This window comes from Oncorhynchus masou, chromosome 20, assembly GCF_036934945.1.
Source record: "Oncorhynchus masou masou isolate Uvic2021 chromosome 20, UVic_Omas_1.1, whole genome shotgun sequence".
In the NCBI taxonomy this organism is placed as follows: Eukaryota; Metazoa; Chordata; class Actinopteri; order Salmoniformes; family Salmonidae; genus Oncorhynchus; species Oncorhynchus masou.
Window position 1 is genome coordinate 1,517,985 of NC_088231.1, and position 22,369 is coordinate 1,540,353.

Consider the following 22,369-nt stretch of genomic DNA (forward strand, 5'->3'; position numbering starts at 1 on the left):
TGGCTTCGATTCCTGGGGCCACCCATATGTAATGTATGCATGCATGACTGTAAGTTGCTTTGGATAAAAGCGTCTGCTAAGTGGCATATATGATGATTCAAACATGGTCATTTTCATGAGCTGAGGGATTCCTAAAAAAAAGGAAATAAATAATACTCTCATCAATGTATTAATGCATCATTTACAGTCATTTAAGTGATGTTTCCCAAATACCAGAGCAAATGTTATTGTCCTTGTCTGGTTCAGGTAGTATTTTCTTGCACATCCTCACTTACTCAAAAGCAGATGTCCATTTTTACATCGTTGATGACTGATAGCGAACACACTGTACAGGCATTTATTTTATTTAACTGTTACAAGTCAGTTAAGAACAAATTGTTATTGATAATGACGGCCTACCAAAAGGCAAAAGGCCTCCTGCGGTAACAGGGGCTGGGATTAAAAATCAAATTAAAATCAAATATATAGGACAAAACACACATCACGACAAGAGAGACAACACTACATAAAGAGAGTCCTAAGACAACAGCATAGCATGGCAGCAACACATGAGAACACAACATGGTAGCAGCACAAAACATAGTACATACATTATTGGGCACAGACAACAGCACAAAGGGCAAGAAGGTAGAGACAACAACACATCACGCAAAGCAGCCAGATCTGTCAGTAAGGCAGACAGTCTGTCAGTAAAGCAGACAGTCAATTGGTCAGCTATTCATTACAGAAATAAACAATGACTAATTTCAGCTGGGCTGTCTCTTCTTCCATGCTGTTTTTACTTCTCTGCGTGATTAACATTTCCCGCATTTCTTCCATCCGATAAATGTGTATGAATAGTTACTATTCATTGTGAAACCCATCTGTGATAAGAACAGTTGATTCTGGAAAAATATGAGGAAGCAAGCAATAAGGGAGAATGTCCTACTGTTGATGTCATTGTTACTCAATTCCTCTTCAGCGTGAAATGTTTGATCAAGTCACTCCGACTTGTTTACATTTAGATTTTAGTAATTTAGCATACGCTCTTATCCAGAGCGACTTACATTAGTGCATTAATCTTAAGATAGCTAGGTGAGACATCAACATGTGACAATTGTATCTAGTACATTTTCCCTCAACAAAGTAGTTATCATCAAAGTAGGAAAAGACAAGTGCTGTGGGATTTATTGAAGATACTCTTTAAAGAGGTAGGTAGTTTTAAGAGTTAAGTTTATGGGCTAAAATAACTATTTAATGAGTATATAATGTCATGAGAACACTTTACTTACAATGCATTATAATGCAGTCATAATGCATTGTAAGACTTGTCATAAGCATGTATGGTCCATTAGTTATTTAAGGCAGTTGAAAATTTGCTACAAAGATTGACATAACATATTTTTTATCCTTATAATACATCAAAAAGGCTCGTACTATATTATAACAAGTTATAAAGCCTTATACCTGTCAGTTTTAAGTAGGTGCTACCAAACTGAACTGTAGCAGACGCAAGTCTGCCTCACAGGAAGTACATTCTGGTTATTGTGTCACTGTGACCTCATTCCTGTGTGAACCCTTAGTGGAAATGTGCAGTCACTCATACAGTAAACAGTGAGCTTATCTACCTAATAAGTAGTTTGTCTATCTATTCATATGGAAATTAGCTCAGATGATCAAGCAATGTTGAATTAGTCTCGCTTGGTGTCATGTGACATCGAGGGTGCTTGCTCAACCGCGCACTGTGGCGCTTGGCAGGATGCGTAACAAAAGACAAAGGAAGTTCAGAAGATGACAGATAGCCTCAAAAAGTTCCCTTTTTGTAGGTGTCATTTGAAAGGGAAAAGAAAATGAATGGGGGTTGCCATTCGGGGTTTAAATTCATGTGGTTTATCATTTAAAGAGCACATCCTTCTGAGCCCCCTATGAATGTGCACTGCTTTTATTTTAGGTATGTTAACTGGACATATAGTGCCTTCAGAAAGTATTCATACCCATTGACTTATTCCCCATTTTGTGTGACAGCTTTAATTGAAAATTGATTAAATAGTTTTTTCTTACCCATTTAAACACAATACCCCATAATGACAAGGTGAAAACATGTTCTTATTCATAACAAAGATTATAGCTGTGAGTCTTTCTGGATAAATCTCAAAGAGCTTTGCACACCTGGATTGTACATTTTTTTCCCATTATTTTTTTTCAAAATTCTTCAAGCTGTCAAATTGGTTGTTGATCATTGCTAGCCAACCATTTTCAAGTCTTGCCATACATTTTCAAGCAGATTTAACTCAGGAACATCCACTGTCTTCCTGGTAAGCAACTCCAGTGTAGATGTGGGTTTGTGTTTTAGATTATTGTCCTCCTGAAAAGTGAATTCATCTTCCAGTGTCTGGTGGAAAGCAGACTGACCCAGGTTTTCCTCTAAGATTTATCCTTATACCATTCTGTTTCTTTTTATCCTGAAAAATTCCCCAGTCCTTAACAATTACAAGATTGCCCATAACATGATGCAGCCACCACTGTGCTTGAAAATATGGAGTGGTACTCAGTAATGTGTTTATGGTATCACCCCAAACACTATTAACAAAAAGCAAATTGCTTTGCCACATTTTTTGCAGTATTAAGTTAGTGCCTTTTTGAAAACTGGATGCATGTTTTGTAATATGTGCTATTCTGTAGGCTTCCTTTTTTTCACTCTGTCAATTAGGTTAGTATTGTAGAGTAATTGCAATGTTGTTGATCCATCCTCAGTCTTCTTTTACAGCAATTAAACTCTCTGTTTAAGGTCATTTTTACTCCTGTTACTTTAGACTTTCTATAAAAAAGGGGTTGAATACCTAACTCAAGACATTTCAGCTTTTAATTTTTTATCCATTTGTAATAAAATTCTAAAAACTATTCCACTTTGTCATTATGGATATTGTGTGTAGGCCAGTGACAAAAACAAATCTAAACTTAATCCATTTTAAATTCAGGATGAAACAACTAAATGTGGAAAGTCAGGGGTGTGAATATTTTAAGGCAATGTTCCCACAGAAAACTACATTTAGAGTAAATATAGTAAGAGGCTCAGACAATGCCAACAGTCTCATACATTAGTTTGGTATGTAGGCATCTAGGACCTTCATTTCTACCAGACTACCGCATTATTCCACAAACAAACATCACCCATTATACCCTCCAAAAGAAACCTTCACCAATCACATTTTCCCCAGGGTTCTGTGAGCATCGAGGAGTCAGAGCAACTTATGTGGAGGACTGAGGGCAAATAACCCACACTCACATTTCACCACTGACTGACATGACAGTCAAGTCCCTTACCTTTTCAGTCACTGCTACGAGAACGTGTGGTCCCACAGGACTGTCATAGCTCCACTACCAATTGATCATGTGACTGACTGACTACAATCAGTGATGGATGACTCGGAAAGCACCCAGTCCGCCAGGTGACTCACTGTCCCATCATCTAGTGTGACTGCACACCCCAAATGGAGAAGCATGAGTGATGTCTTTATAGGCCAAACATTCCCTGAAAGCACAACCAGTAAATATTACTCACCTTGGGGTAGAAGGTAATGGATGAACAGTTAAAAGTCACTTAGTATTGAGGGGATGATAGTGCTACAGCATCTTCTTACTGAACCAAAAAGCCTACAACTCTCTAGAATATATTTCGGTGTATAATGAGCAGATGGATAAGATTTTACAATCCAGGTACAACAGGGAGAATGGACCTCTATAAATTTGGGGAAAATTTTACAAAAATACTCCTAAATGGAACTATACTAAATACACCCCCCACCCACTGCATTAAAGATGCACCACCAATGAAATAAGCACAGACACAAGACACACACATCCTGCCATACTACTGTATTCCATCTTTCAAAAAAGAAAGATAAGATTTTAATATTACTTAACAATATGTTAAAAGGTAGCCAGTTTGGCTTCAGTGTTAATACAATATACACTCTATAACAGTTTGATAGTGTGCATTGTTCTTTTCTTCAATTTCATTCTGAAAGTATTGTGATACAAGCTGGATACAAGTCAAAAATAGGAAAGAAAACAAAATAAAAACTAAACTGGTACACTTACTTATCGGTTGTGTTAAATGAAATTGAAAAAATAAAAAAATAAAAAGAACGTTGTCAAGTATTAAGCCAAGTTCCTCTCAGTCAAGTGAGAGTTGTTGGGGCAGGGGAGAGTATGGCAGACCATGCCCATTCATTCCCTTGTCAGTTATCTGAATGAGATGCCGTGCTAGGAATCTTGGGTAACAAGGGGATAGTCAGCCACAGTAACTGAATGAAAGGCTTTAATTCATCAGATATCTTTTTTTTCTCAGAATTTTTTTCCATGTGTGTCTGTTTTCACAAGGCATACATATTAAGGATCTTTTGACTACGAGTCAGGCAAAAAAAATAGAGAAAATTAATTTCAGAACATGGCTTTTTAAGTCAAGAGAAATGCCCCTCAGACTAAAAACACACAAACGAGCAATAAAAACAAAATCAGGTAGAAAGTAGCATTTTGTGATTATTCTTGTGTGTGTCATTTAATGTAATTTTTTTCTCTCTCAGAGTTCTGCTTGAGGATCAGACCGGAGGATGGGTTCATGGTAGAACCGCACAGCAACAAAGAACAAGGCGAAGGCAGCGTGAGTGTGCGCCATTTGGGCACAGCAGGGCTACGGGATCGGTGGTAGCAGTTTTGAGTGGGGGGTGGGGGGGTGCCGATTGCTTCCTGCCACAGTCTCTTTTTCTTTGTCTTACTCGAGGCCCCATTAGTGGGCGGCAAACGTTGCCTTCTTCAAGCTAAAGTTGGACCAGTTGATGGACAGCCGTTGTCGCGTCTGCCTGGCGGAATCCAGGCAGAACCTGGGGAGGGAGGGAGAGAAATGGGGAGTTAAAGATCCATTCCATGCAACGCTTTTCACTAGGGGCATCTGGAGGAGGGAAGTACGCTCAAGGTAAGTACCAATTATCTTTCCTTCCTCCCAAAGTTTGCATTTGTTCTCTTCCCTTCACAGATTTGAAAGGACTCCACCAATGCTTTTAAATTTGTGGGAAGTAGTGAACAAGTGCACACTTCAGGGGAAATGAGATATAATTGGGGTACACCCGTAGTCCTCTTCAAACCCATAATCATAAGCTTAACAAAACAAGTAATTTGTTTTAATAATTGAAATGACAAATTGATTCACATAATTGATTCTGCATATAAAGCATCCAACTTCACTTCAAGCTAGATTCAATTTAAACACTTTGCAACTAAGCTTCCAGGACAGATCTTTTAAGCAATTTTTTCTTAAAAAAAAAAGAAGCTTTATGTAGTCAATGCACTGTCAAGTGCCAGTACCTTTTGAAATACTCCACCTCCCTCTCAGTCTCGTCCATGTCAGTACTGTCCAGATCAATGTCTTTGGGCAAGAAAACGTCATCTGCAATAAGAGAACACTCGGTCACAAAATGCCAACTTAACAAATGTAAATGTCCCCGTCTCAATATTATCTCTGTATGTGCCAGAAACACTTCTGCAGCCCTGAAACTAACCATCCTACAGGGATAAATAAAACTGCACAGCATAACCTAGCATAGCATGCTGACCTATTGAGTTGTTTGTCTTGTCGGCCTTCTTCTTCTTGTTCTTCTTGGCCTTGGCCTTGGGCTGGGGGGATTCTGCGCTGAGGGGTTTTCCGTTCTGCTGGGGCTGCTCCGTCTGCGAGGCAGGGGAGGAGGGCTCCAACAAGGGTCGGCTCCTCTCATCTTTCACCTGGCTCACCGACTGCTGATGGTGCTGCCTTTTCCCGTTGTTCCTCTCCTCCTTCCTGGGTCCCGGTGCCAGAGGGACGACTGGGTCTTCAGAGGGAAGCCTGGGCCGGGTCACTTTGACATCTGGTGGTAGTTGTTGTGTACTGTTAGTGGTGGTCGCCTCTGGGGCTTTCTTGACCATCGTTGTCCCGCTGGCGGTTGGCCTGATTGGCTGCTGCTGTTTTGGCTTGGTTTTGCCATTGGCCTCCGTCGGTTGGGGTGCAACGGAGATGCCGTTGAGAAGGAAGGGGGCTGGGGAGTTGGGGGCATTTGGGGTGAAGGGGGCCGGAGTAGGGGCTTTCTCCCTGCTGTTCTTTGGACTGTGCTGTGAGGGGGGAGGCCGGGGCTGGGGTCGGTGCTCCACTCTGGGATCCTTGTGGCCAGGGAGGCGCATGAGGCTGTGCAGAAGCTGGCTCTTGCCGTTGCGGAGGTTCTCTAGGACGTTCTGGGCCGTCTGTTTGAGGGGCTGGGGGTTGTTCTGAGGTACGGGGGCGGCGAGCTCCTTGGCTTTCTCCTTTTTCTTCTTGACGGAGCGGAGGTGCTGCAGCTCTTGCAGGCGGAGGAGTTCCCGTTGGAGGGCCTCCTCCTCCTCCTCCTGCCGCCGTTGCTCCTCCTCCAGGAGCTGCTGCACCTGCTCTTCCTCCCGCTCGCGAGCCTCCGCCTCCAGACGCACCTTCTCCTCCATCTGAGACACACACACAGTTCATATCCGGTAGGTCCTTTGCTTCATTTAGTAACAAAAAAATACAACTCTGGTTTGACCCAACTCCCTATTTGAACTAAGTCCTAAGCACCAATGTTAACATTACACCTTGAAGGGTTATAGTTCAGGCCAAAATCAAATACTAAAACGCATCATGTCTGGATTATCAGTGAAACTATCGACCACTTTTGAGGTCTGCTGGGGTGAACTATTACTTTCAAAGTGACATTTTAAATCACAACACTGTCATCGAAACAAAAAGGGGTAACACTTCAAACAGAATGTTGTAAAACGCTTTAAACCGCTACCTTCTTCTGTTTGTGGCGGGCCCGCTTTGCAGCCTTGGAGCTGGAAGCAGGCTTGTTGTCACTGGCGCTGTTGATGAACTGCAGCAGGTCCTCCACCCGCCGGTGGTCCTCTATGCCATCAGCGCCACTGTCGCGCTCTACCACGGCCGGCTGCTCCTCCCTCTTGGGCTGCTCCTCCTTCCGCTTGGTCAGCCTTAGGCGCAGCTTCTCGCGCATTTCCGCGTAGTTGCGGCTGGTGGGCGCCGCCGGGGGCTAGCGGAGGAAACAAGGAAATAGGGTTTAGATTATTCTGGTAGTTTGAGTTGAATTGTGTGTTGAATATCATCAGAGCATCCAATACTATCTGGGGTGAGTTTCCGCTATACAATGTAAAATGTGTTGGGGACCTAATCAGAAGTGCTATTTAAAGTGCCATCTCTCCAGACTAGGCTCATTCAGCTGCTGGCTAGACAGTGTCCAACAGGACATTCTAGTAAAGATGTAGACTCTGTATTCCACAAAACGTCAGACTACATCATAAAACACTTTTACAGACTTCTGTTGCTCACTTTTCCACAAGTTGATACATAGTAATATACTCATATTAGTACGATTATATGCATGTGCGTATGTCTTACCCCGCCGTGGCCGAAGAACTCGCAGTAGCAGCAGTCGCAGTACTTCCCTTCCTTCTGGTTGGTGGAGGTGGAAGAGCTGTGCTCCGAGCAGCTATCCTCGTCCTGGCTCTCCTCGCCGTCGTAGCCCTGGTGGTCGTATGCCCCGTTTCCCTCGCAACGGTGGCCCTCACACTCGGGGTCACTAGAAGGAGTCAAAACGCCAAGGTCGAAATGTCAATGTCATGCCAATATGTAGTAGTTGAAATACCGGTAGGTGAAGTTCACCCAATAAATATTTGAAACTTTCTGTACTGTCAAATAAACTGGTTCCAATTGTGGCAAGTCGGATAAGATAGATGTATAGTAAACATATAAACAACGTTCACACATGACTGATACATTTATCTTGCCTTGTAAGCATTTGTAAGGCACAAACATCAATTTCATTAAAGAGCAGTGCTAAACAAGATAAACAAATACATTTTTCACTGAAAAGCAGTACTGACACAAAACTGTTAGTCGTGCTCTTGGCTTTAAGAAAGAGAGTCTGTTCCCTGATGGCAGTACTGCATATTGGCATATTGGCTGTCCAGTGGACGTGTAAGATCCAAAATTATTTCTTTACCCCGCTTACGTGTGCGCTCTTCGTAAACGCCGGAGAGCCTTTTACCTTCTTCCTACAATCTTACCACTGACCTGCACAACTCTCTCTAGGGTAATCTGACTTGCCTATGTGAGGGAGTCAAACAAGGCAACAACACTAAATGTTAAGATGGGCTCAATAAAACAATCTGTAAAAGGACTAAAACAGATTTACATTAGGCCTTCTAAGTTTACGAAGGAAGTACAGTCCGGATTGATATTTAGATAACACTGGCCCACAGTTGGCTCCAAAGTTCAGCTTGTTATTAACTACTGTACCGATGGTGATTGACTCGGAGCAATCAGCTTGATGGTTGTTTCCCAAAGTCTATGATTAGGTCTTTGGTCATTCAGATTTCAGCACCAGATGTCAAACTTGTCCACTGTGGACTGAATCAGGTCATCAGAATCAGATGTGCCAAGATTAGCAGTGTCATCTGAGTATTTTATGTACCGTATGTTCTCAGGGCAGGTGCTCCTACAGTCATCTGTATAGCGTAAACAGGACAGGAGAGCTGATTGAGCCCTGTCCTGCAGTCACCAATGAATCCCACCCATAGTGTTCTATTTGACAGAAAATATAAAATCCACAGAATGAGTTTTGGACTTAGGTTCATAGTCAAAAGTTTGACCCATTAGATATGGCTGTATACTGCTAAAAGTAGAGGTCGACAGATTAATCGTAATGGCCGATTAATTTGGGCCGATTTCAAGTTCTCATAACAATCGGTAATCTGTATTTTTGGACACCGATTTGCCAATTTTTTTTTTTTTTTTACACCTTTATTTAACTCAGCAAGTCAGTTAAGAACACATTCTTATTTTCAATGACGGCCTAGGAACGGTGGGTTAACTGCCTTGTTCGGGGGCAGAATGACAGATTTTTACCATGTCAGCTCGGGGATTCATTTTTGCAACCTTCCGGTTACTAGTTCAGTGCTCAATCCACCTGCCTTACATTGCACTCCATGAGGAGCCTGTGTGGCAGGCTGACTACCTGTTACGCGAGGGCAGCAAGGAGCCACGGTAAGTTGCTAGCTAGCATTAAACTTATCTTAAAAAAACAATCAATCTTAACATAATCACTAGTTAACTACACATGGTCGATGATATTACTAGTTTATCTAGCGTGTCCTGCATTGAATATATAATCGATGCGGTGCCTGTTCATTTCTCATCGAATCACAGCCTACTTTGACAAACGGGTGATGATTTAACAAGCGCATTTGCGGGAAAAAAAGCACTGTCGTTGCACCAATGTACCTAACCATAAACATCAATGCCTTTCTTTAAAATCAATACACAAGTATATATTTTTAAACCTGCATATTTAGTTAATATTGCCTGCTAACATGAATTTCTTTTAACTAGGGAAATTGGGTCACCTCTCTAGCGTTCCGTGCAAGCAGTCAGGGTACATGCAGCCGTTTGGGCCACCTGGCTCATTGCGAACTGTGTGAAGTGCATTTATTCCTAACAAAGGCCGTAATTAATTTCCAGAATTGTACATAATTATGATATAACATTGAAGGTTGTGCAATGTAACAGCAATATTTAGACTTCGGCTTGCCACCTGTTAGATAAAATACGTAACGGTTCAGTATTTCACTGAAAGAATAAACGTTTTGTTTTTGAAATTATAGTTTCCGGATTCAACCGTATTAATGACCAAAGGCTTGTATTTCTGTGGGTTATTATGTTATAATTAAGTCTATTATTTGATATTTGATAGAGCAGTCTGACTGAGCGATGGTAGGCAGCAGCAAGCTCGTAAGCATTCATTCAAACAGCACTTGTGCGTTTGCCAGCAGCTCTTCGCAATTCTTCAAGCATTGCGCTGTTTATGACTTCAAGCCTATCAACTCCCGCCTCCCGGGTAGGCAGTGGTTAAGGGCGCTGTACTGCAGCGCCAGCTGTGCCATCAGAGTCCCTGGGTTCGCGCCCAGGCTCTGTCGTAACCGTCCGCGACCGGGAGGTCCGTGGGGCGACGCACAACTGGCCTAGCGCCGTCCGGGTTAGGGAGGGCTTGGTCAGTAGGGATGTCCTTGTCTCATCGCGCACCAGCGACTTCGGTGGCGGGCCGGGCGCAGTGAGCGCTAACCAAGGTTGCCAGGTGCACGGTGTACCCTCCGACACATTGGTGCGGCTGGCTTCCGGGTTGGATGAGCGCTGTGTTAAGAAGCAGTACGGCTGGTTGGGTATCGGAGGACGCATGACTTTCAACCTTCGTCTCTCCGAGCCCGTACGGGAGTTGTAGCGATGATACAAGATAGTAGCTACTACAACAATTGGATACCACGAAATTGGGGAGAAAAAAGGGGTAACATTTAAAAATAAATAAATAAATAAATAAAAGCCTATCAACTCCCGAGAATAGGCTGGTGTAACCGATGTGAAATGGCTAGCTAGTTAGCGGGGTGCACGCTAATAGCGTTTCAAACATCACTCGCTCAGACTTGGAGTGGTTGTTCCCTTTGCTCTGCATGGGTAATGCTGCTTCTAGGATGTCTGTTGTCAATGTGTTCCTGGTTCGAGCGCAGCGAGGGGAGGAACGGAAGCTATACTGTTACACTGGCAATACTAAAGTGCCTATAAGAACATCCAAAAGTCAAAGGTATATGAAATACAAATCGTATAGAGAGAAATAGTTATGTAATTCCTATAATAACTACAACCTAAAACTTCTTACCTGGGAATATTGATGACTCATGTTAAAAGGAACCACCAGCTTTCATATGTTCTCATGTTCTGAGCAAGGAACATAAACGTTAGCTTTCTGGGGCGGCAGGGTAGCCTAGTGGTTAGAGTGTTGGACTAGTAACCGGAAGGTTGCAAGTTCAAATCCCCCCGAGCTGACAAGGTACAAATCTGTCGTTCTGCCCCTGAACAGGCAGTTAACCCACTGTTCCTAGGCCGTCATTGAAAATAAGAATTTGTTCTTAACTGACTTGCCTAGTTATATAAAATTAAAATTTCTTACATGGCACATATTGCACTTTTACTTTCTTCTCCAACACTTTGTTTTTGCATTATTTAAACCAAATTGAACATGTTTCATTATTTATTGAGGCCAAATTGATATTTATGTATTATATTAAGTTAAAATAAGTGTTCATTCAGTATTGTTGTAATTGTCATTATTGCAAATAAATAAATACATTTTTTTTTTGAAAACAACAATTGGCCGATTAATCAGTATCGGCTTTTTTTTGGTCCTCCAATAATCAGTATCGGTGTTGAAAAATCAATCGGTCGACCTCTAGCTAAAAGCACTGGAAAAGGTCACAAACACCATCTAGGCATTGGACTTAGCAAATCAAATCAAATTTTATTTGTCACATACACATGGTTAGCAGATCTTAATGCGAGTGTCGCGAAATGCTTGTGCTTCTAGTTCCGACAATGCAGTAACAACCAACGAGTAATCTAACTAACAATTCCAAAACTACTACCTTATACACACACAAGTGTAAAGGGATAAAGAATATGTACATAAAGATATGTGAATGAGTGATGGTACAGAACAGCATAGGCAAGATGCAGTAGATGGTATTGAGTACAGTATATACATATGAGATGAGTATGTAAACAAACTGGCATAGTTTAAAGTGGCTAGTGATACATGTATTACATAAAGATGCAGTAGATGATATAGAGTACAGTATATACGTAGACATATGAGATGAATAATGTAGGGTATGTAAACATATTAAGTAGCATTGTTTAAAGTGGCTAGTGTTATATTTCCCATCAATTCCCATTATTAAAGTGGCGGGAGTTGAGTCAGTGTGTTGCAGCAGCCACTCAATGTTAGTGGTGGCTGTTTAACAGCCTGATGGCCTTGAGATAGAAGCTGTTTTTCAGTCTCTCGGTCCCAGCTTTGATGCACCTGTACTGACCTCGCCTTCTGGATGATAGCGGGGTGAACAGGCAGTGGCTCGGGTGGTTGTTGTCCTTGATGATCTTTATGGCCTTCCTGTAACATCTGGGGGTGTAGGTGTCCTGGAGGGCAGGTAGTTTGCCCCCGGTGATGCGTTGTGCGGACCTCACTACCCTCTGGAGAGCCTTACGGTTGTGGGCGGAGCAGTTGCCGTACCAGGCGGTGATACAGCCCGACAGGATGCTCTCGATTGTGCATCTGTAGAAGTTTGTCAGTGCTTTTGGTGACAAGACGAATTTCTTCAGCCTCCTGAGGTTGAAGAGGCGCTGCTGCGCCTTCTTCACGATGCTGTCTGTGTGGGTGGACCAATTCAGTTTGTCTGTGATGTGTATGCCGAGGAACTTAAAACTCACTACCCTCTCCACTGCTGTTCCATCGATGTGGATAGGGGGGTGTTCCCTCTGCTGTTTCCTGAAGTCCACAATCATCTCCTTAGTTTTGTTGACGTTGAGTGCAAGGTTATTTTCCTGACACCACACTCCGAGGGCCCTCACCTCCTCCCTGTAGGCCGTCTCGTCATTGTTGGTAATCAAGTCTACCACTGTTGTGTCGTCCGCAAACTTGATGATTGAGTTGGAGGCGTGCGTGGCCACGCAGTCGTGGATGAACAGGGAGTACAGGAGAGGGCTCAGAACGCACCTTTGCGTTTAAAAAACAAAGGTGGTAATCGCTGATGACAGCAGAGCGGATCTTCTTGGGTACTGGGCATACGATGGATGATTTCTACAGAGCTGGTACTGTATGCACCCTCAGTGAGCGTTTGAGCAGCTCACAGAACACACCTGACAATTTACACACCTGACAGGATTTAAGTTGGAGATGTTATCTGGGGCATATTAGATGTAATATCCTATCAACATCTACTTCCTCTATAACTAAATCAGCTTCCCTTTGTGCTAAAGATAACATTTCACAACAGCTCATCCTCCTCAGTACTAAAGTCCAGACTACCAAACCTAGAATAAAAAGAGCTCAAACTCTCGGCAAAATCAAAAGAATGTTCTTTTGAAAGGACATTGTGGTTAGTTGGTAGTCTAGAGGGGTTTTAGACCCTTCCAAGTATCCCTCATCTTTCCATCCTGGAATAGTCCTTCACCCTTCTCTTTGTAACCCTTTTTGCTTATTTAGAAGGGACCACTTTATCCTCACAAAAATGTATGTAATCAGACAAAGTCTCGACAGTTTCATCCAATGTGGCATTTTCTGAGAACACAGTCCAATCGGTAATGTCAAAGTAGTCTTGCAGCACTGCACTGGATATGTCATTCCTCTGTTTTGACTGATTTATAGACTACTCCCTCTTTGTAGTTTATTTCGGTAGGCTGGAATGAGGTGGACTGCATTAAGATCCTAGGTGCTACTCCTTGTTGCACATGAAACATATTGCTGATAAGAAGGAAGAGTCTTTTTGAGAGTACAGCTGTTGAAAACCACCCAGTATAAAATAAAATCAGAGTCAGGTGATTTTGACTATGCGCTGCACGCATGACGCGATTACATCTGCTGTGCAAGTAATATATTGGTTGTGGGTAGTACATTAACAAGAATGATAAAGAACTGACTCATGGTGCCGGTACTTTGGTGTGAAGGAGAGGGATAGTAGCACCATATCTGATGAGCAGTGCGATTTCAAAGTGGTACAATATACGACGATGGAAGCTAGATCTACTCAGGCTTTTATAAAGCTAGCCAACTTCAGTTAGCCTCACATTCCAGCTGAGACGTCAGTCATACTACGATAGTGGATATTGCGCTCGTCTGCCTGCTGCTAACTCTAGGCTTGTAACAGTGCACGCATGTCGCACGCCAAACTCTTGATTGAGACAATGCTGAAAAATCTAAATCGATGGGAGAGTCAAGTTCTCGCAAATTCAGCAGGCTCTAGTGTGAAATTGGCCGCTAGAAGTGCGGTTGGTCTTTTATTACGTATTGTAACGACGATTTAATGTCGTCTTTGGTGTGCTTATCAATGTTAACATTACTATATTTTTTAACACAAAAAAAAAAACATTGATTAATACAATATTTACTCAGTCATCTACAAATTATTATTTTTATTTAACTAGGCAAGTCAGGTTAAGAACAAATTCTTATTTACAATGAAGGCCTACCCAGCCAAACCCCGACGACGCTGGGCCAATTGTACGCTGCCCTATGGGCCTCCCAATCACGGCCGGATGTGATACAGCCTGGATTCGAACCAGTGACTGTAGTGACACGTCTTGCAATGAGATGCAGTGCCTTAGACCGGGAGCCAAGGGGATGATGATGCAATCTTTCAGAGAGGGAGGGAATATATGATTTAATTGGTCCTCCAACAACACGTCATTCAGAGTAAATGGAGTTAGCCTGACCCGGAGCAAGTTAGTTCTGAAGGACTTGTTGCCATAGAAATGTACATGGCTAAAAGCTGAGCCACATTCATATGACCGGTTATTTACAGTTGACCAAAGTTGCCTCACTAACTCCTCAAACCTCATTCAAAGTATAGGGCTCAGGATATTGGCAGATCTGCTGTATGCTTTGTTGACATAAATGCAAACCCTGCCTCCGTGCTTTTCCCCATGTCAATGTCATGCCTGTATCGTGTTCTGAATCCGACAAAGCTCAGTTCTGAGTCAATGACATGTCATCTAAACAAGTTTCAGTAAGACTGATCAGTTTGGCCTCTCGGTATGCCCATTGGAAAGTAACGTTGACATACATTTTATGGAGTATAGAAGGGAGCGATGGGCTTCCAATGTTCTGGTTATGTGTAAGACCTCGTTGTTTAGAAGCCCACTCAAAGCATCAGTAGGTGGTTTCAATTCAATGCTCTCCAATAGCCATGGAGAGGTAGTTGGCAGATGTTTTGCCTAATCAACTGATACAGGATCAGATTTCAATTCATGGGCAATATTAAAAATAAAAGCTTGCAGCACGCTCAGTGCTCCGTTGACATTTCACAGAGATATGCTTGTTTAACGCTGTTAATATGAACAGTGTATATTAAAATATGAAAGCACGACATGCCATGTCTCAAATTCAATATACATCATACCTCGATTGTTTAACGTCCTCCGGATTTGAGAAGAAAGATGAATGTCATTAGCCTGTCAAGGTAGCCTTAATTCCCGCACAGCATCCAGCCTAGCTGACACATTTTCCATATTCTTGACCACCTTTTTTTCCTCTGGCCTCCATTGATTTAGTCGCCCAAATGTCTTACCTTTCTTCACACAGATTATGATAGAGACATAAGGTTTGGCCCATTGTTTTTCTTAGAGGATTATCTACACAATGTGTTTTTGATTGGACACACTATACAGGCCTTGATATTTTCTCATCGCTCTACTGGTCAATGTTAGTTAGTTAGTAGGTTAATCTGATCTTAGATTTGTGATAAAAAAAAACTTAAACAAGGGACTGACCTGCACACGCTGGGCGGGGCGCTAATGGCCCCGTCGGCTGGGGCGGCGTCAGGTGGCTCGGCTGGGGACAAGCACATGCCCTGGTGGTGGGCCTCCATGAAGCCTGGGGCCGTGGTGGGAGTCGTTGGGAAGGGCTGCGAGCCCATGCTGGGGTAGTGATGCTGGGCGGTGGGGCCAGGGGCAGGAGGCAGGGCTGGGCCAGACGAGAGCTGAGGGAGGGATGCCAGGCCTGTGGGGCTATTCCTAGGGGCGATGGGGCCAGGTTGCTGCCTATGGTCCTCTTTGCCTATATTGTGAAATACATCACCTGGCAGACATAAGAAAAAAACAAATGCATATGAAATTATGCACAGTCAGGAGCTGGTCAGTGAAGATCGGAGACAATTCACAAGAAGTCATCTTAAATGCCTCAATGAAGGAAATACATTTACAATCTATTTACACTAAGTCAGACCCATGTTTTTGGGTCATCAGGTATATTCTGACCTCTGCTTGTCTGTTCTGTATTTAGAACATGTTAAACTACAATCATTGCTTCAAACACTTTCCCAGGCAGCTTTCCTGTCACATCAGTACAGATCAAGGAGAAGATGCGGCTAGTGACTGCCAGCCGGAAGCCACCCCCCCCCATTTTATTACATAATTACGAAACGAAGTCGGTAGCCGAAGTCTACACCCCTTTGTTTGTGATTGGTCAACAGTAGGAATTCTTCAAAAGTCTTTACTGTCCTTCTACGACATACTTTTCATTGAGTAATATTCCACCAAACATCTTAGTTAAATGTACAATTGCGCAACTAAGACCTTCTCTGCAAAAATATCCAAATTAATGACAGATTTTTTGAGTTAGATTAATTCTGACTACTGTGTCTCAAAAAGGACGTACTATGGCTGCATAAATTTATGTTCAAGCGAAGGTATTTTAAAGGAGCACGAGCACACTAGTTTGGTTTGGTTATGAAGCATGCTGACACCTTTACAATGAACCAAGTGTATCAGGCATGTGTTGGTGTGTTAGTATGGATATTGGAGCGTAGCAGTGTTCCATCAGGCTAGCACTAAGCTGCGCTCCTCCTCCTCAGTTTTACCTAAGGAGTTGGGTCTTTTAGATGAAACTTGGATGTGATTATTACTTGACTGGACAGTGGTTGCCGTGCAGGAGACTGAGGCGGTGGAGGCAGAGGTGGCCATCACCACTTTGTTGGCCTCCAGGAAGGCATCTTGGAAATTGTAGAGACACTTCTTCTTGGCACCGTTCTTCCTCTCCCTGGGCAGGGGCTGTTGCTGCTCCGACGGCGAGGGTGGGAGGAGATGAAGGGGGGTGGGTTCAGCCGAGGCGGTGTGGGCGTGGTTACCATAGCTGGAGGAGGAGGGCGGGGGGAGGGGCACGTCAGGGTGGTGGGGTGAACCCAGCATGTCCCCTGGAGATGAAGACAACCATTTTATTTGTATTTATTTAGCCTTTATTTAACCAGGCAAGTCAATTAAGAACAAATTCTTATTTACAAGGATGGCCTGGCAAAAACATTTGAAGAACAAGAGTTAGCTGCATGTGTAAGAGCTGCATGTGTAAGATCCTGTGTAAGTCTAAAGATTTAGATGGGTGAGAAGGAACATCGGACACAAACAATAAGGATGGCTCTCACTGTATAGAGTTCAAGTGTACATTGAAATCTATGGCACGAGGGAGGAACAATTCTACTTCATAGAGCCAAAACACACAACACTGAACCTTGTTCGGACCCATCCTTGTATAAACTACAGAGACCAAGTCACACCACACCCCTCGGACAAAGACACTGATCCGACAGAAGGAGGAGGAGCTGGGGGAAGGAGGCTGAAATGGGAGTGGAATGGCACCTCTTACTACAAGAGCAGACATGTACATATTACCATAGCTACCTACATGTACATATAACCTCAACTAACCGGTGCCCCAGCACATTGACTCTGTACCGGTAACAGCTGTATATAGCCTCGCTTGTTATTTTACTTCTGTTTAATTATTCATTAATTTCACTTCTCATTTAATATTTATCTAATTTAAAGCATTGTTGGTTAAGGGCTTGTAATTAAGCATTTCACTGTAAGGTTTAGACCTGTTGTATTTGGCGCATTTGACAAATACAATTTAATTTGATGCAGTTGCAGGCAATGGAGCTGAAATAAAATGAGCAGCTCCTCCTTTAGCCTACAATAAGGATGGATGAATCATCTTCCTCTTGGAGAACTACTTGGTATGAAGGCTTTTGCTCCAGCCCCGTTGTACCACACCTGATTTAGCTAATTAAGATCACTTATTCTTTGTGAGCAGCTGATTAGTAGAATCAGGTGGGCTATATTAGGTTTCGTAGTGAAAGTCTGCAGTATGATAGCTAGCCCCGTGGTGAAGTTCCCTCACAGATCTAGGATCAGCTTCCCTTCCTCCAATCTTAACTGTAACCATTTGTGTGGAAAAATGCAAAACGGACTTAGTACCAGCGTCAAGGGGCAATTTCACCCTACACCAGCTCTCCAGGAGGAAGGATGGTCGTCCATGGGCTAGATGAAGAGATATGTTCTCACCTGGCAGGGGCTCCTGCAGCAGCACTGATGGGTTCCAATTCTTCATCATGGCAGCGTCGCAGATGTTCTCGAACTTGAGCGAGAGGCACTGCAGTGAGCTGTTCCAGTCACCAGCGCCGCCACCAAAGCAGTTCTGGTAGACATGGTCCGGCAGGGAGGGGCTGAAGGCCTGCTGCTTGGGCCCTGTGTGGCTCGACGTAGGGGCAAGGGGAATAGGCTAGGAACAGAATAAAAGAGTTCTATGTTTGATCTGACAATCTTGATGGTCGTACAGTCGTCTCAAATACAACTGAAGGACCTCGGCGTTACTCTGGATCCTGACTTCTTTTATGAAGAACATGTCAAGAATATTTCAAGGGCAGCTTTTTTTCCATCTTCCTAACATAGCAAAAATCTGAAACTTTGTCCAAAAATTATACAGAAAGGCTTATTTTTGTCACTTCTAGATTAGACTACTGCAATGCTCTACTCTCAGGCTAACTGGATAAAGCACTAAATAAACTTCAGTTAGTGTCAAACACGGCTGCTAGAATCTTGGCTAGAACAAAAACATTTGATCATATTACTCCAGTGCTCGCCTCTCTACACTGGCTTCCTGTTAAGGCTGGGGCTGATTTCAAGGTTTTACTGCTAACCTACAAAGCACTACATGGGCTCCTACCGTACGCTACAGTCACAAGACGCAGGCCTCCTTATTGTACGTACAATTTCTAAGCAAACAATTGGAGGTAGGGCTTCCTCCTATAGAGTCTTTACTGAAGACTCATCTCTTCAGAAGGTCCTATGAATAAGTGTAGCATGGCTCAGGGATGCGAAGGTGAATGGCAAGACACTGGAATGACAAACCGCCCTTGCAGTCTCCGGACAAAAACCCCCACATATGTGAAAATGCTGTTCATTGACTACAGCGCAGAGTTCAACACCATAGTACCCACAAAGCTCATCACAAAGCTATGGACCCTGGGACTAAACACCTCCCTCTGCAACTGGTTCCTGGACTACACGAGTGGCCGCCGCAGGTGGTAATGGTAGGCAACAACACCTCTGCCACGCTGACCCTCAACACTGGGGCCCCTCAAGGGTGTGTACTTAGTCCCCTCCTGTACATCCTGTTCACCCACAACTGCATAGCCTAACACGACTCCAACACCATCATTAAGTTTGCTGACGACACAACAGTGGTAGGCCTGATCACAGACAACGATGAGACAGTATACAGGAAGGAGGTTAGGGAACTAGCAGTGTGGTGCCAGGACAACAACAATCAATGTGAGCAAGACAAAAGGAGTTGATTGTGGACTACAAGAAAAGGCGGACCGAACAGGCCCCCATGAACATCAACGGGGCTGTAGTGGAGCGGGTCGAGAGTTTCAAGTTCCTTGGTGTCCACATCACCAACGAACTACCATGGTCCAAACACATAAAGACTGAAGAAGGCACGACAAAACCTTTTCCCCCTCAGGAGACTGAAAAGATTTGGATGGGTCCCCAAATCCTCAAAAAGTTCTACAACAGCGCCATCGAGAGTATCCTGACCAATTGCATCACCGCCTGGTGTGGCTCGGCATCTGACCGTTAGGCGCTACAGAAGGTAGTGCGTATGGCCCAGTACATCACTAAGGCCAACCTTCCTGCCATCCAGGACCTATATAATAGGCAGTGTCAGAGGAAAGCCCATAAAATTGTCAGAGACTCCAGTCACCCAAGTCAAAGACTATTTTCTCTGCTACCACACGGCAAGAGGTACTGGAGCGCCAGGTCTAGGTCCACAATACTTTTTAACAGCTTCTACCTCTAAGCCATAAGACTGCTGAACAATTAATCAAAATGGCCACCAGACTAATTACATTGACACCCCCCCATTTGTTTTGTACACTGCTGCTACTCGCTTTTTATTATCTATGCAGTCACGTCACCCCTACCTACATGTACAAATTACTTCAACTAACCTGTACCCACGCACACTGACTCAGTACCGATACACCCTGTATATAGCCTCATTATTGTTATTTTATTGTGTTACTTTTTACTTTAGTTTATTTGGTAAATATTTTCATAACTCTTCTTGAACTGCACTGTTGGTTAAGGGCTTGTAAGTAAGCATTTCACAGTAAGGTCTACACTTGTGGTATTCGGCGCATGTGACAAAGTTTGATTTGATTGTGTCTGGCCAGCTCCCTTCACTGGGATTCTCTGCCTCTGACCCTACTGGACTCCTTGTCTCTCAACATATTTTCAATAGTGACAGCTTTTTACAACACCCGTGCTTCTACACCTGCATTTCTTGCTGTTTGGGGTTTTAGGCTGGGTTTCTGTACAGCACTTTGACATCAGCTGATGTAAGAAGGGATTTATAAATACATTTGATTGATTGGCATAACCAAGCTGCAATCCCTCATAGTAGATATGAGCTCATTTGAAACAGTGCGACCTCGTGTGGTATATCCATGTAATTACAGCGAAATAATCAACCAGAAAGGTATAACAGAGTTGAATCACTTCCTTGTGACATTGGTGTAAATCCCCTGAAGGGAATGTATCAATGGGAAAATTCGATTTGTTGGGTGATTTTAAGATTTCACGTAAGGACCAATGGAAATGGTCTAAAATGCAAAAACTCCACCTACCCAGGGTACCGGGCCATGCAAAATGAACTCCATCAATGAAAAATGACCAGTTAAGAGGGAACCACTCAAAACATATCCTGAAACTTAAATCATGTAAATCCCCATCAATTGCATAGACAAAGTATAGCCAATACAGTGTAACTAGGGCTGTGACAATTATTGCATGTTGGTTAATTGTCACGCAAATGACCACGGTTACTCATAATTGTAATTGTGTTGAAAAATATTTTGAGCTTATACTGCATCTTTGAAAGATTTCTACAACATACCTAATGAATATAACACAGCTTTGGTGACACATCCATCTAAAAAAACAAATGGTTTTGACTGCTTGGAACATTTGTAAATGCAGCATCTCTTCCAGACTGCTTGTAAAATGATGACCAACTTTAGCCACTTCATGTAAAAATGCTATTGGATAAACTACACATAGTTCAATCCCCCATTCTCCTAAAAATGAATGTACTAATATGATTATAATTTTTGTAGGTCATTGTCCATAACTCAGTTGCATGATCATACGATAACCGTGCCAGCCCTATCTGTAAGTGACTATGGCTGTATCCCAATACCCATAAATGACTTCCATTTGTTGTCTCCTCTCCATCAAGACTGTTGAAATGGCTTTCACCTATCAACATTCTTACAGAGCAGTGGTAAGATCAGTAAGGGACACAAGGAAGCCTTTCAAGACTATTGGGGCACAGCCTGTATCTGTCAAGCATTCAGGAGGAGTAAATAGAAGTTGCCCTTAACCACTGACACAGGGTCAGATTTCTTCTACCTCAAACTAGTACAGTTGTTAGTGGTATATGTGTGTTAACTCACCGTGCTGTGTGAAAGGGGGGCTGGGGTAGAGTGTGGGGTGCAGCAAGGGCCGGGGCAAGTGGGTGAGGTTATGCAAGGGCAGGTGGCCGTGGATGTGGGGGTAGAGGTGGAGGGCCGGGTGGCTGGGGGTCTGGTTGTCACCCCCAGTGAAGAACTGGTGGTGGTGGCCGGAGGGGGGTGTGTGGATCCGGCTGGGGGAGAGGGGGGGGGCTGGGCCCAGGGGGGCAAGGGAGGAGGACAAGTCCTGGTTGCACACGTGGCACTCGCAGGCGTGCTGTTCCACCTGGAATGAGAGAGGAACAAGATGGCTACCTTGAGTTGTCCTTCATGTCCACCAGTGTTGCTTGTCGTTTTCCTCCTTTCAGCATTAAGACTACTGTGCAAGCATTTTGAGCTAGATGGCGACATACACAACCGGCTGTGTGGAGTCTGTGTGCCCCATGCATTGGAATCCATTCAAACTGAACAGAATCTTTCTCTAGGTATTCTATATCTCAGTAGGTTAACCTGATTCAAATTCTACCTCAAGCCCTAGTTGTGTAGTGTGGTTGTACCTGTTGCTGTGGGTAGTAGGGCGGAGGGCTGTTGTTGCTCTTCCCTGGCGAAAGCTCCCCCCGCTGGCCCGGAGGCTCCCCGCCGCTCTCCTCATCAGCCTCCTCCTCGTCACCCTCCGACGAACTACTGCTGCTGCTGCTTCCTCCAGGAGACTGCACAGAGAGAGAGAAGGGGGGAGAGTGAAAAATCAGAGAAAGAGGGGAGAGTGTGGAGAATGGAAAGAGAGAGAGGGGAGGACAGGGGGCAGAGGATGAGAGGGAGAGAAAACAGAGTGAGAGAGGAGAGTGAGGAGGATAGAGATGGGAGAGAGAAAGAGAGAAATGCAGCAGGAATGAGTCAGAGTCAAAGTACATTTCCACAATCAAATCTGTCCCAGTCCAGAAACTTCGCACAGAAAAAT

At 43.6% G+C, this 22,369-nt stretch overlaps 1 protein-coding gene across 1 annotated transcript in view; it reads right to left on the bottom strand.

The window, feature by feature from the left end:
- Window positions 1-3,848: 3,848 nt before the first annotated feature.
- Window positions 3,849-22,369, bottom strand: part of LOC135506676 (protein FAM193A-like) — a 32,768-nt gene continuing 14,247 nt past the window's right edge. The window contains exons 14-24 of the mRNA XM_064925998.1: window positions 21,969-22,121; window positions 21,420-21,697; window positions 18,479-18,485; window positions 17,960-18,176; window positions 16,483-16,815; window positions 15,395-15,701; window positions 7,424-7,604; window positions 6,807-7,058; window positions 5,592-6,480; window positions 5,344-5,425; window positions 3,849-4,862 (exon numbers count right to left, since the gene is read on the bottom strand). Of these exons, the coding sequence (XP_064782070.1) occupies window positions 4,769-4,862; window positions 5,344-5,425; window positions 5,592-6,480; window positions 6,807-7,058; window positions 7,424-7,604; window positions 15,395-15,701; window positions 16,483-16,815; window positions 17,960-18,176; window positions 18,479-18,485; window positions 21,420-21,697; window positions 21,969-22,121 (2,793 nt within the window). The 3' untranslated portion in view covers window positions 3,849-4,768. The remainder of the gene's footprint in view (window positions 4,863-5,343; window positions 5,426-5,591; window positions 6,481-6,806; window positions 7,059-7,423; window positions 7,605-15,394; window positions 15,702-16,482; window positions 16,816-17,959; window positions 18,177-18,478; window positions 18,486-21,419; window positions 21,698-21,968; window positions 22,122-22,369) is intronic.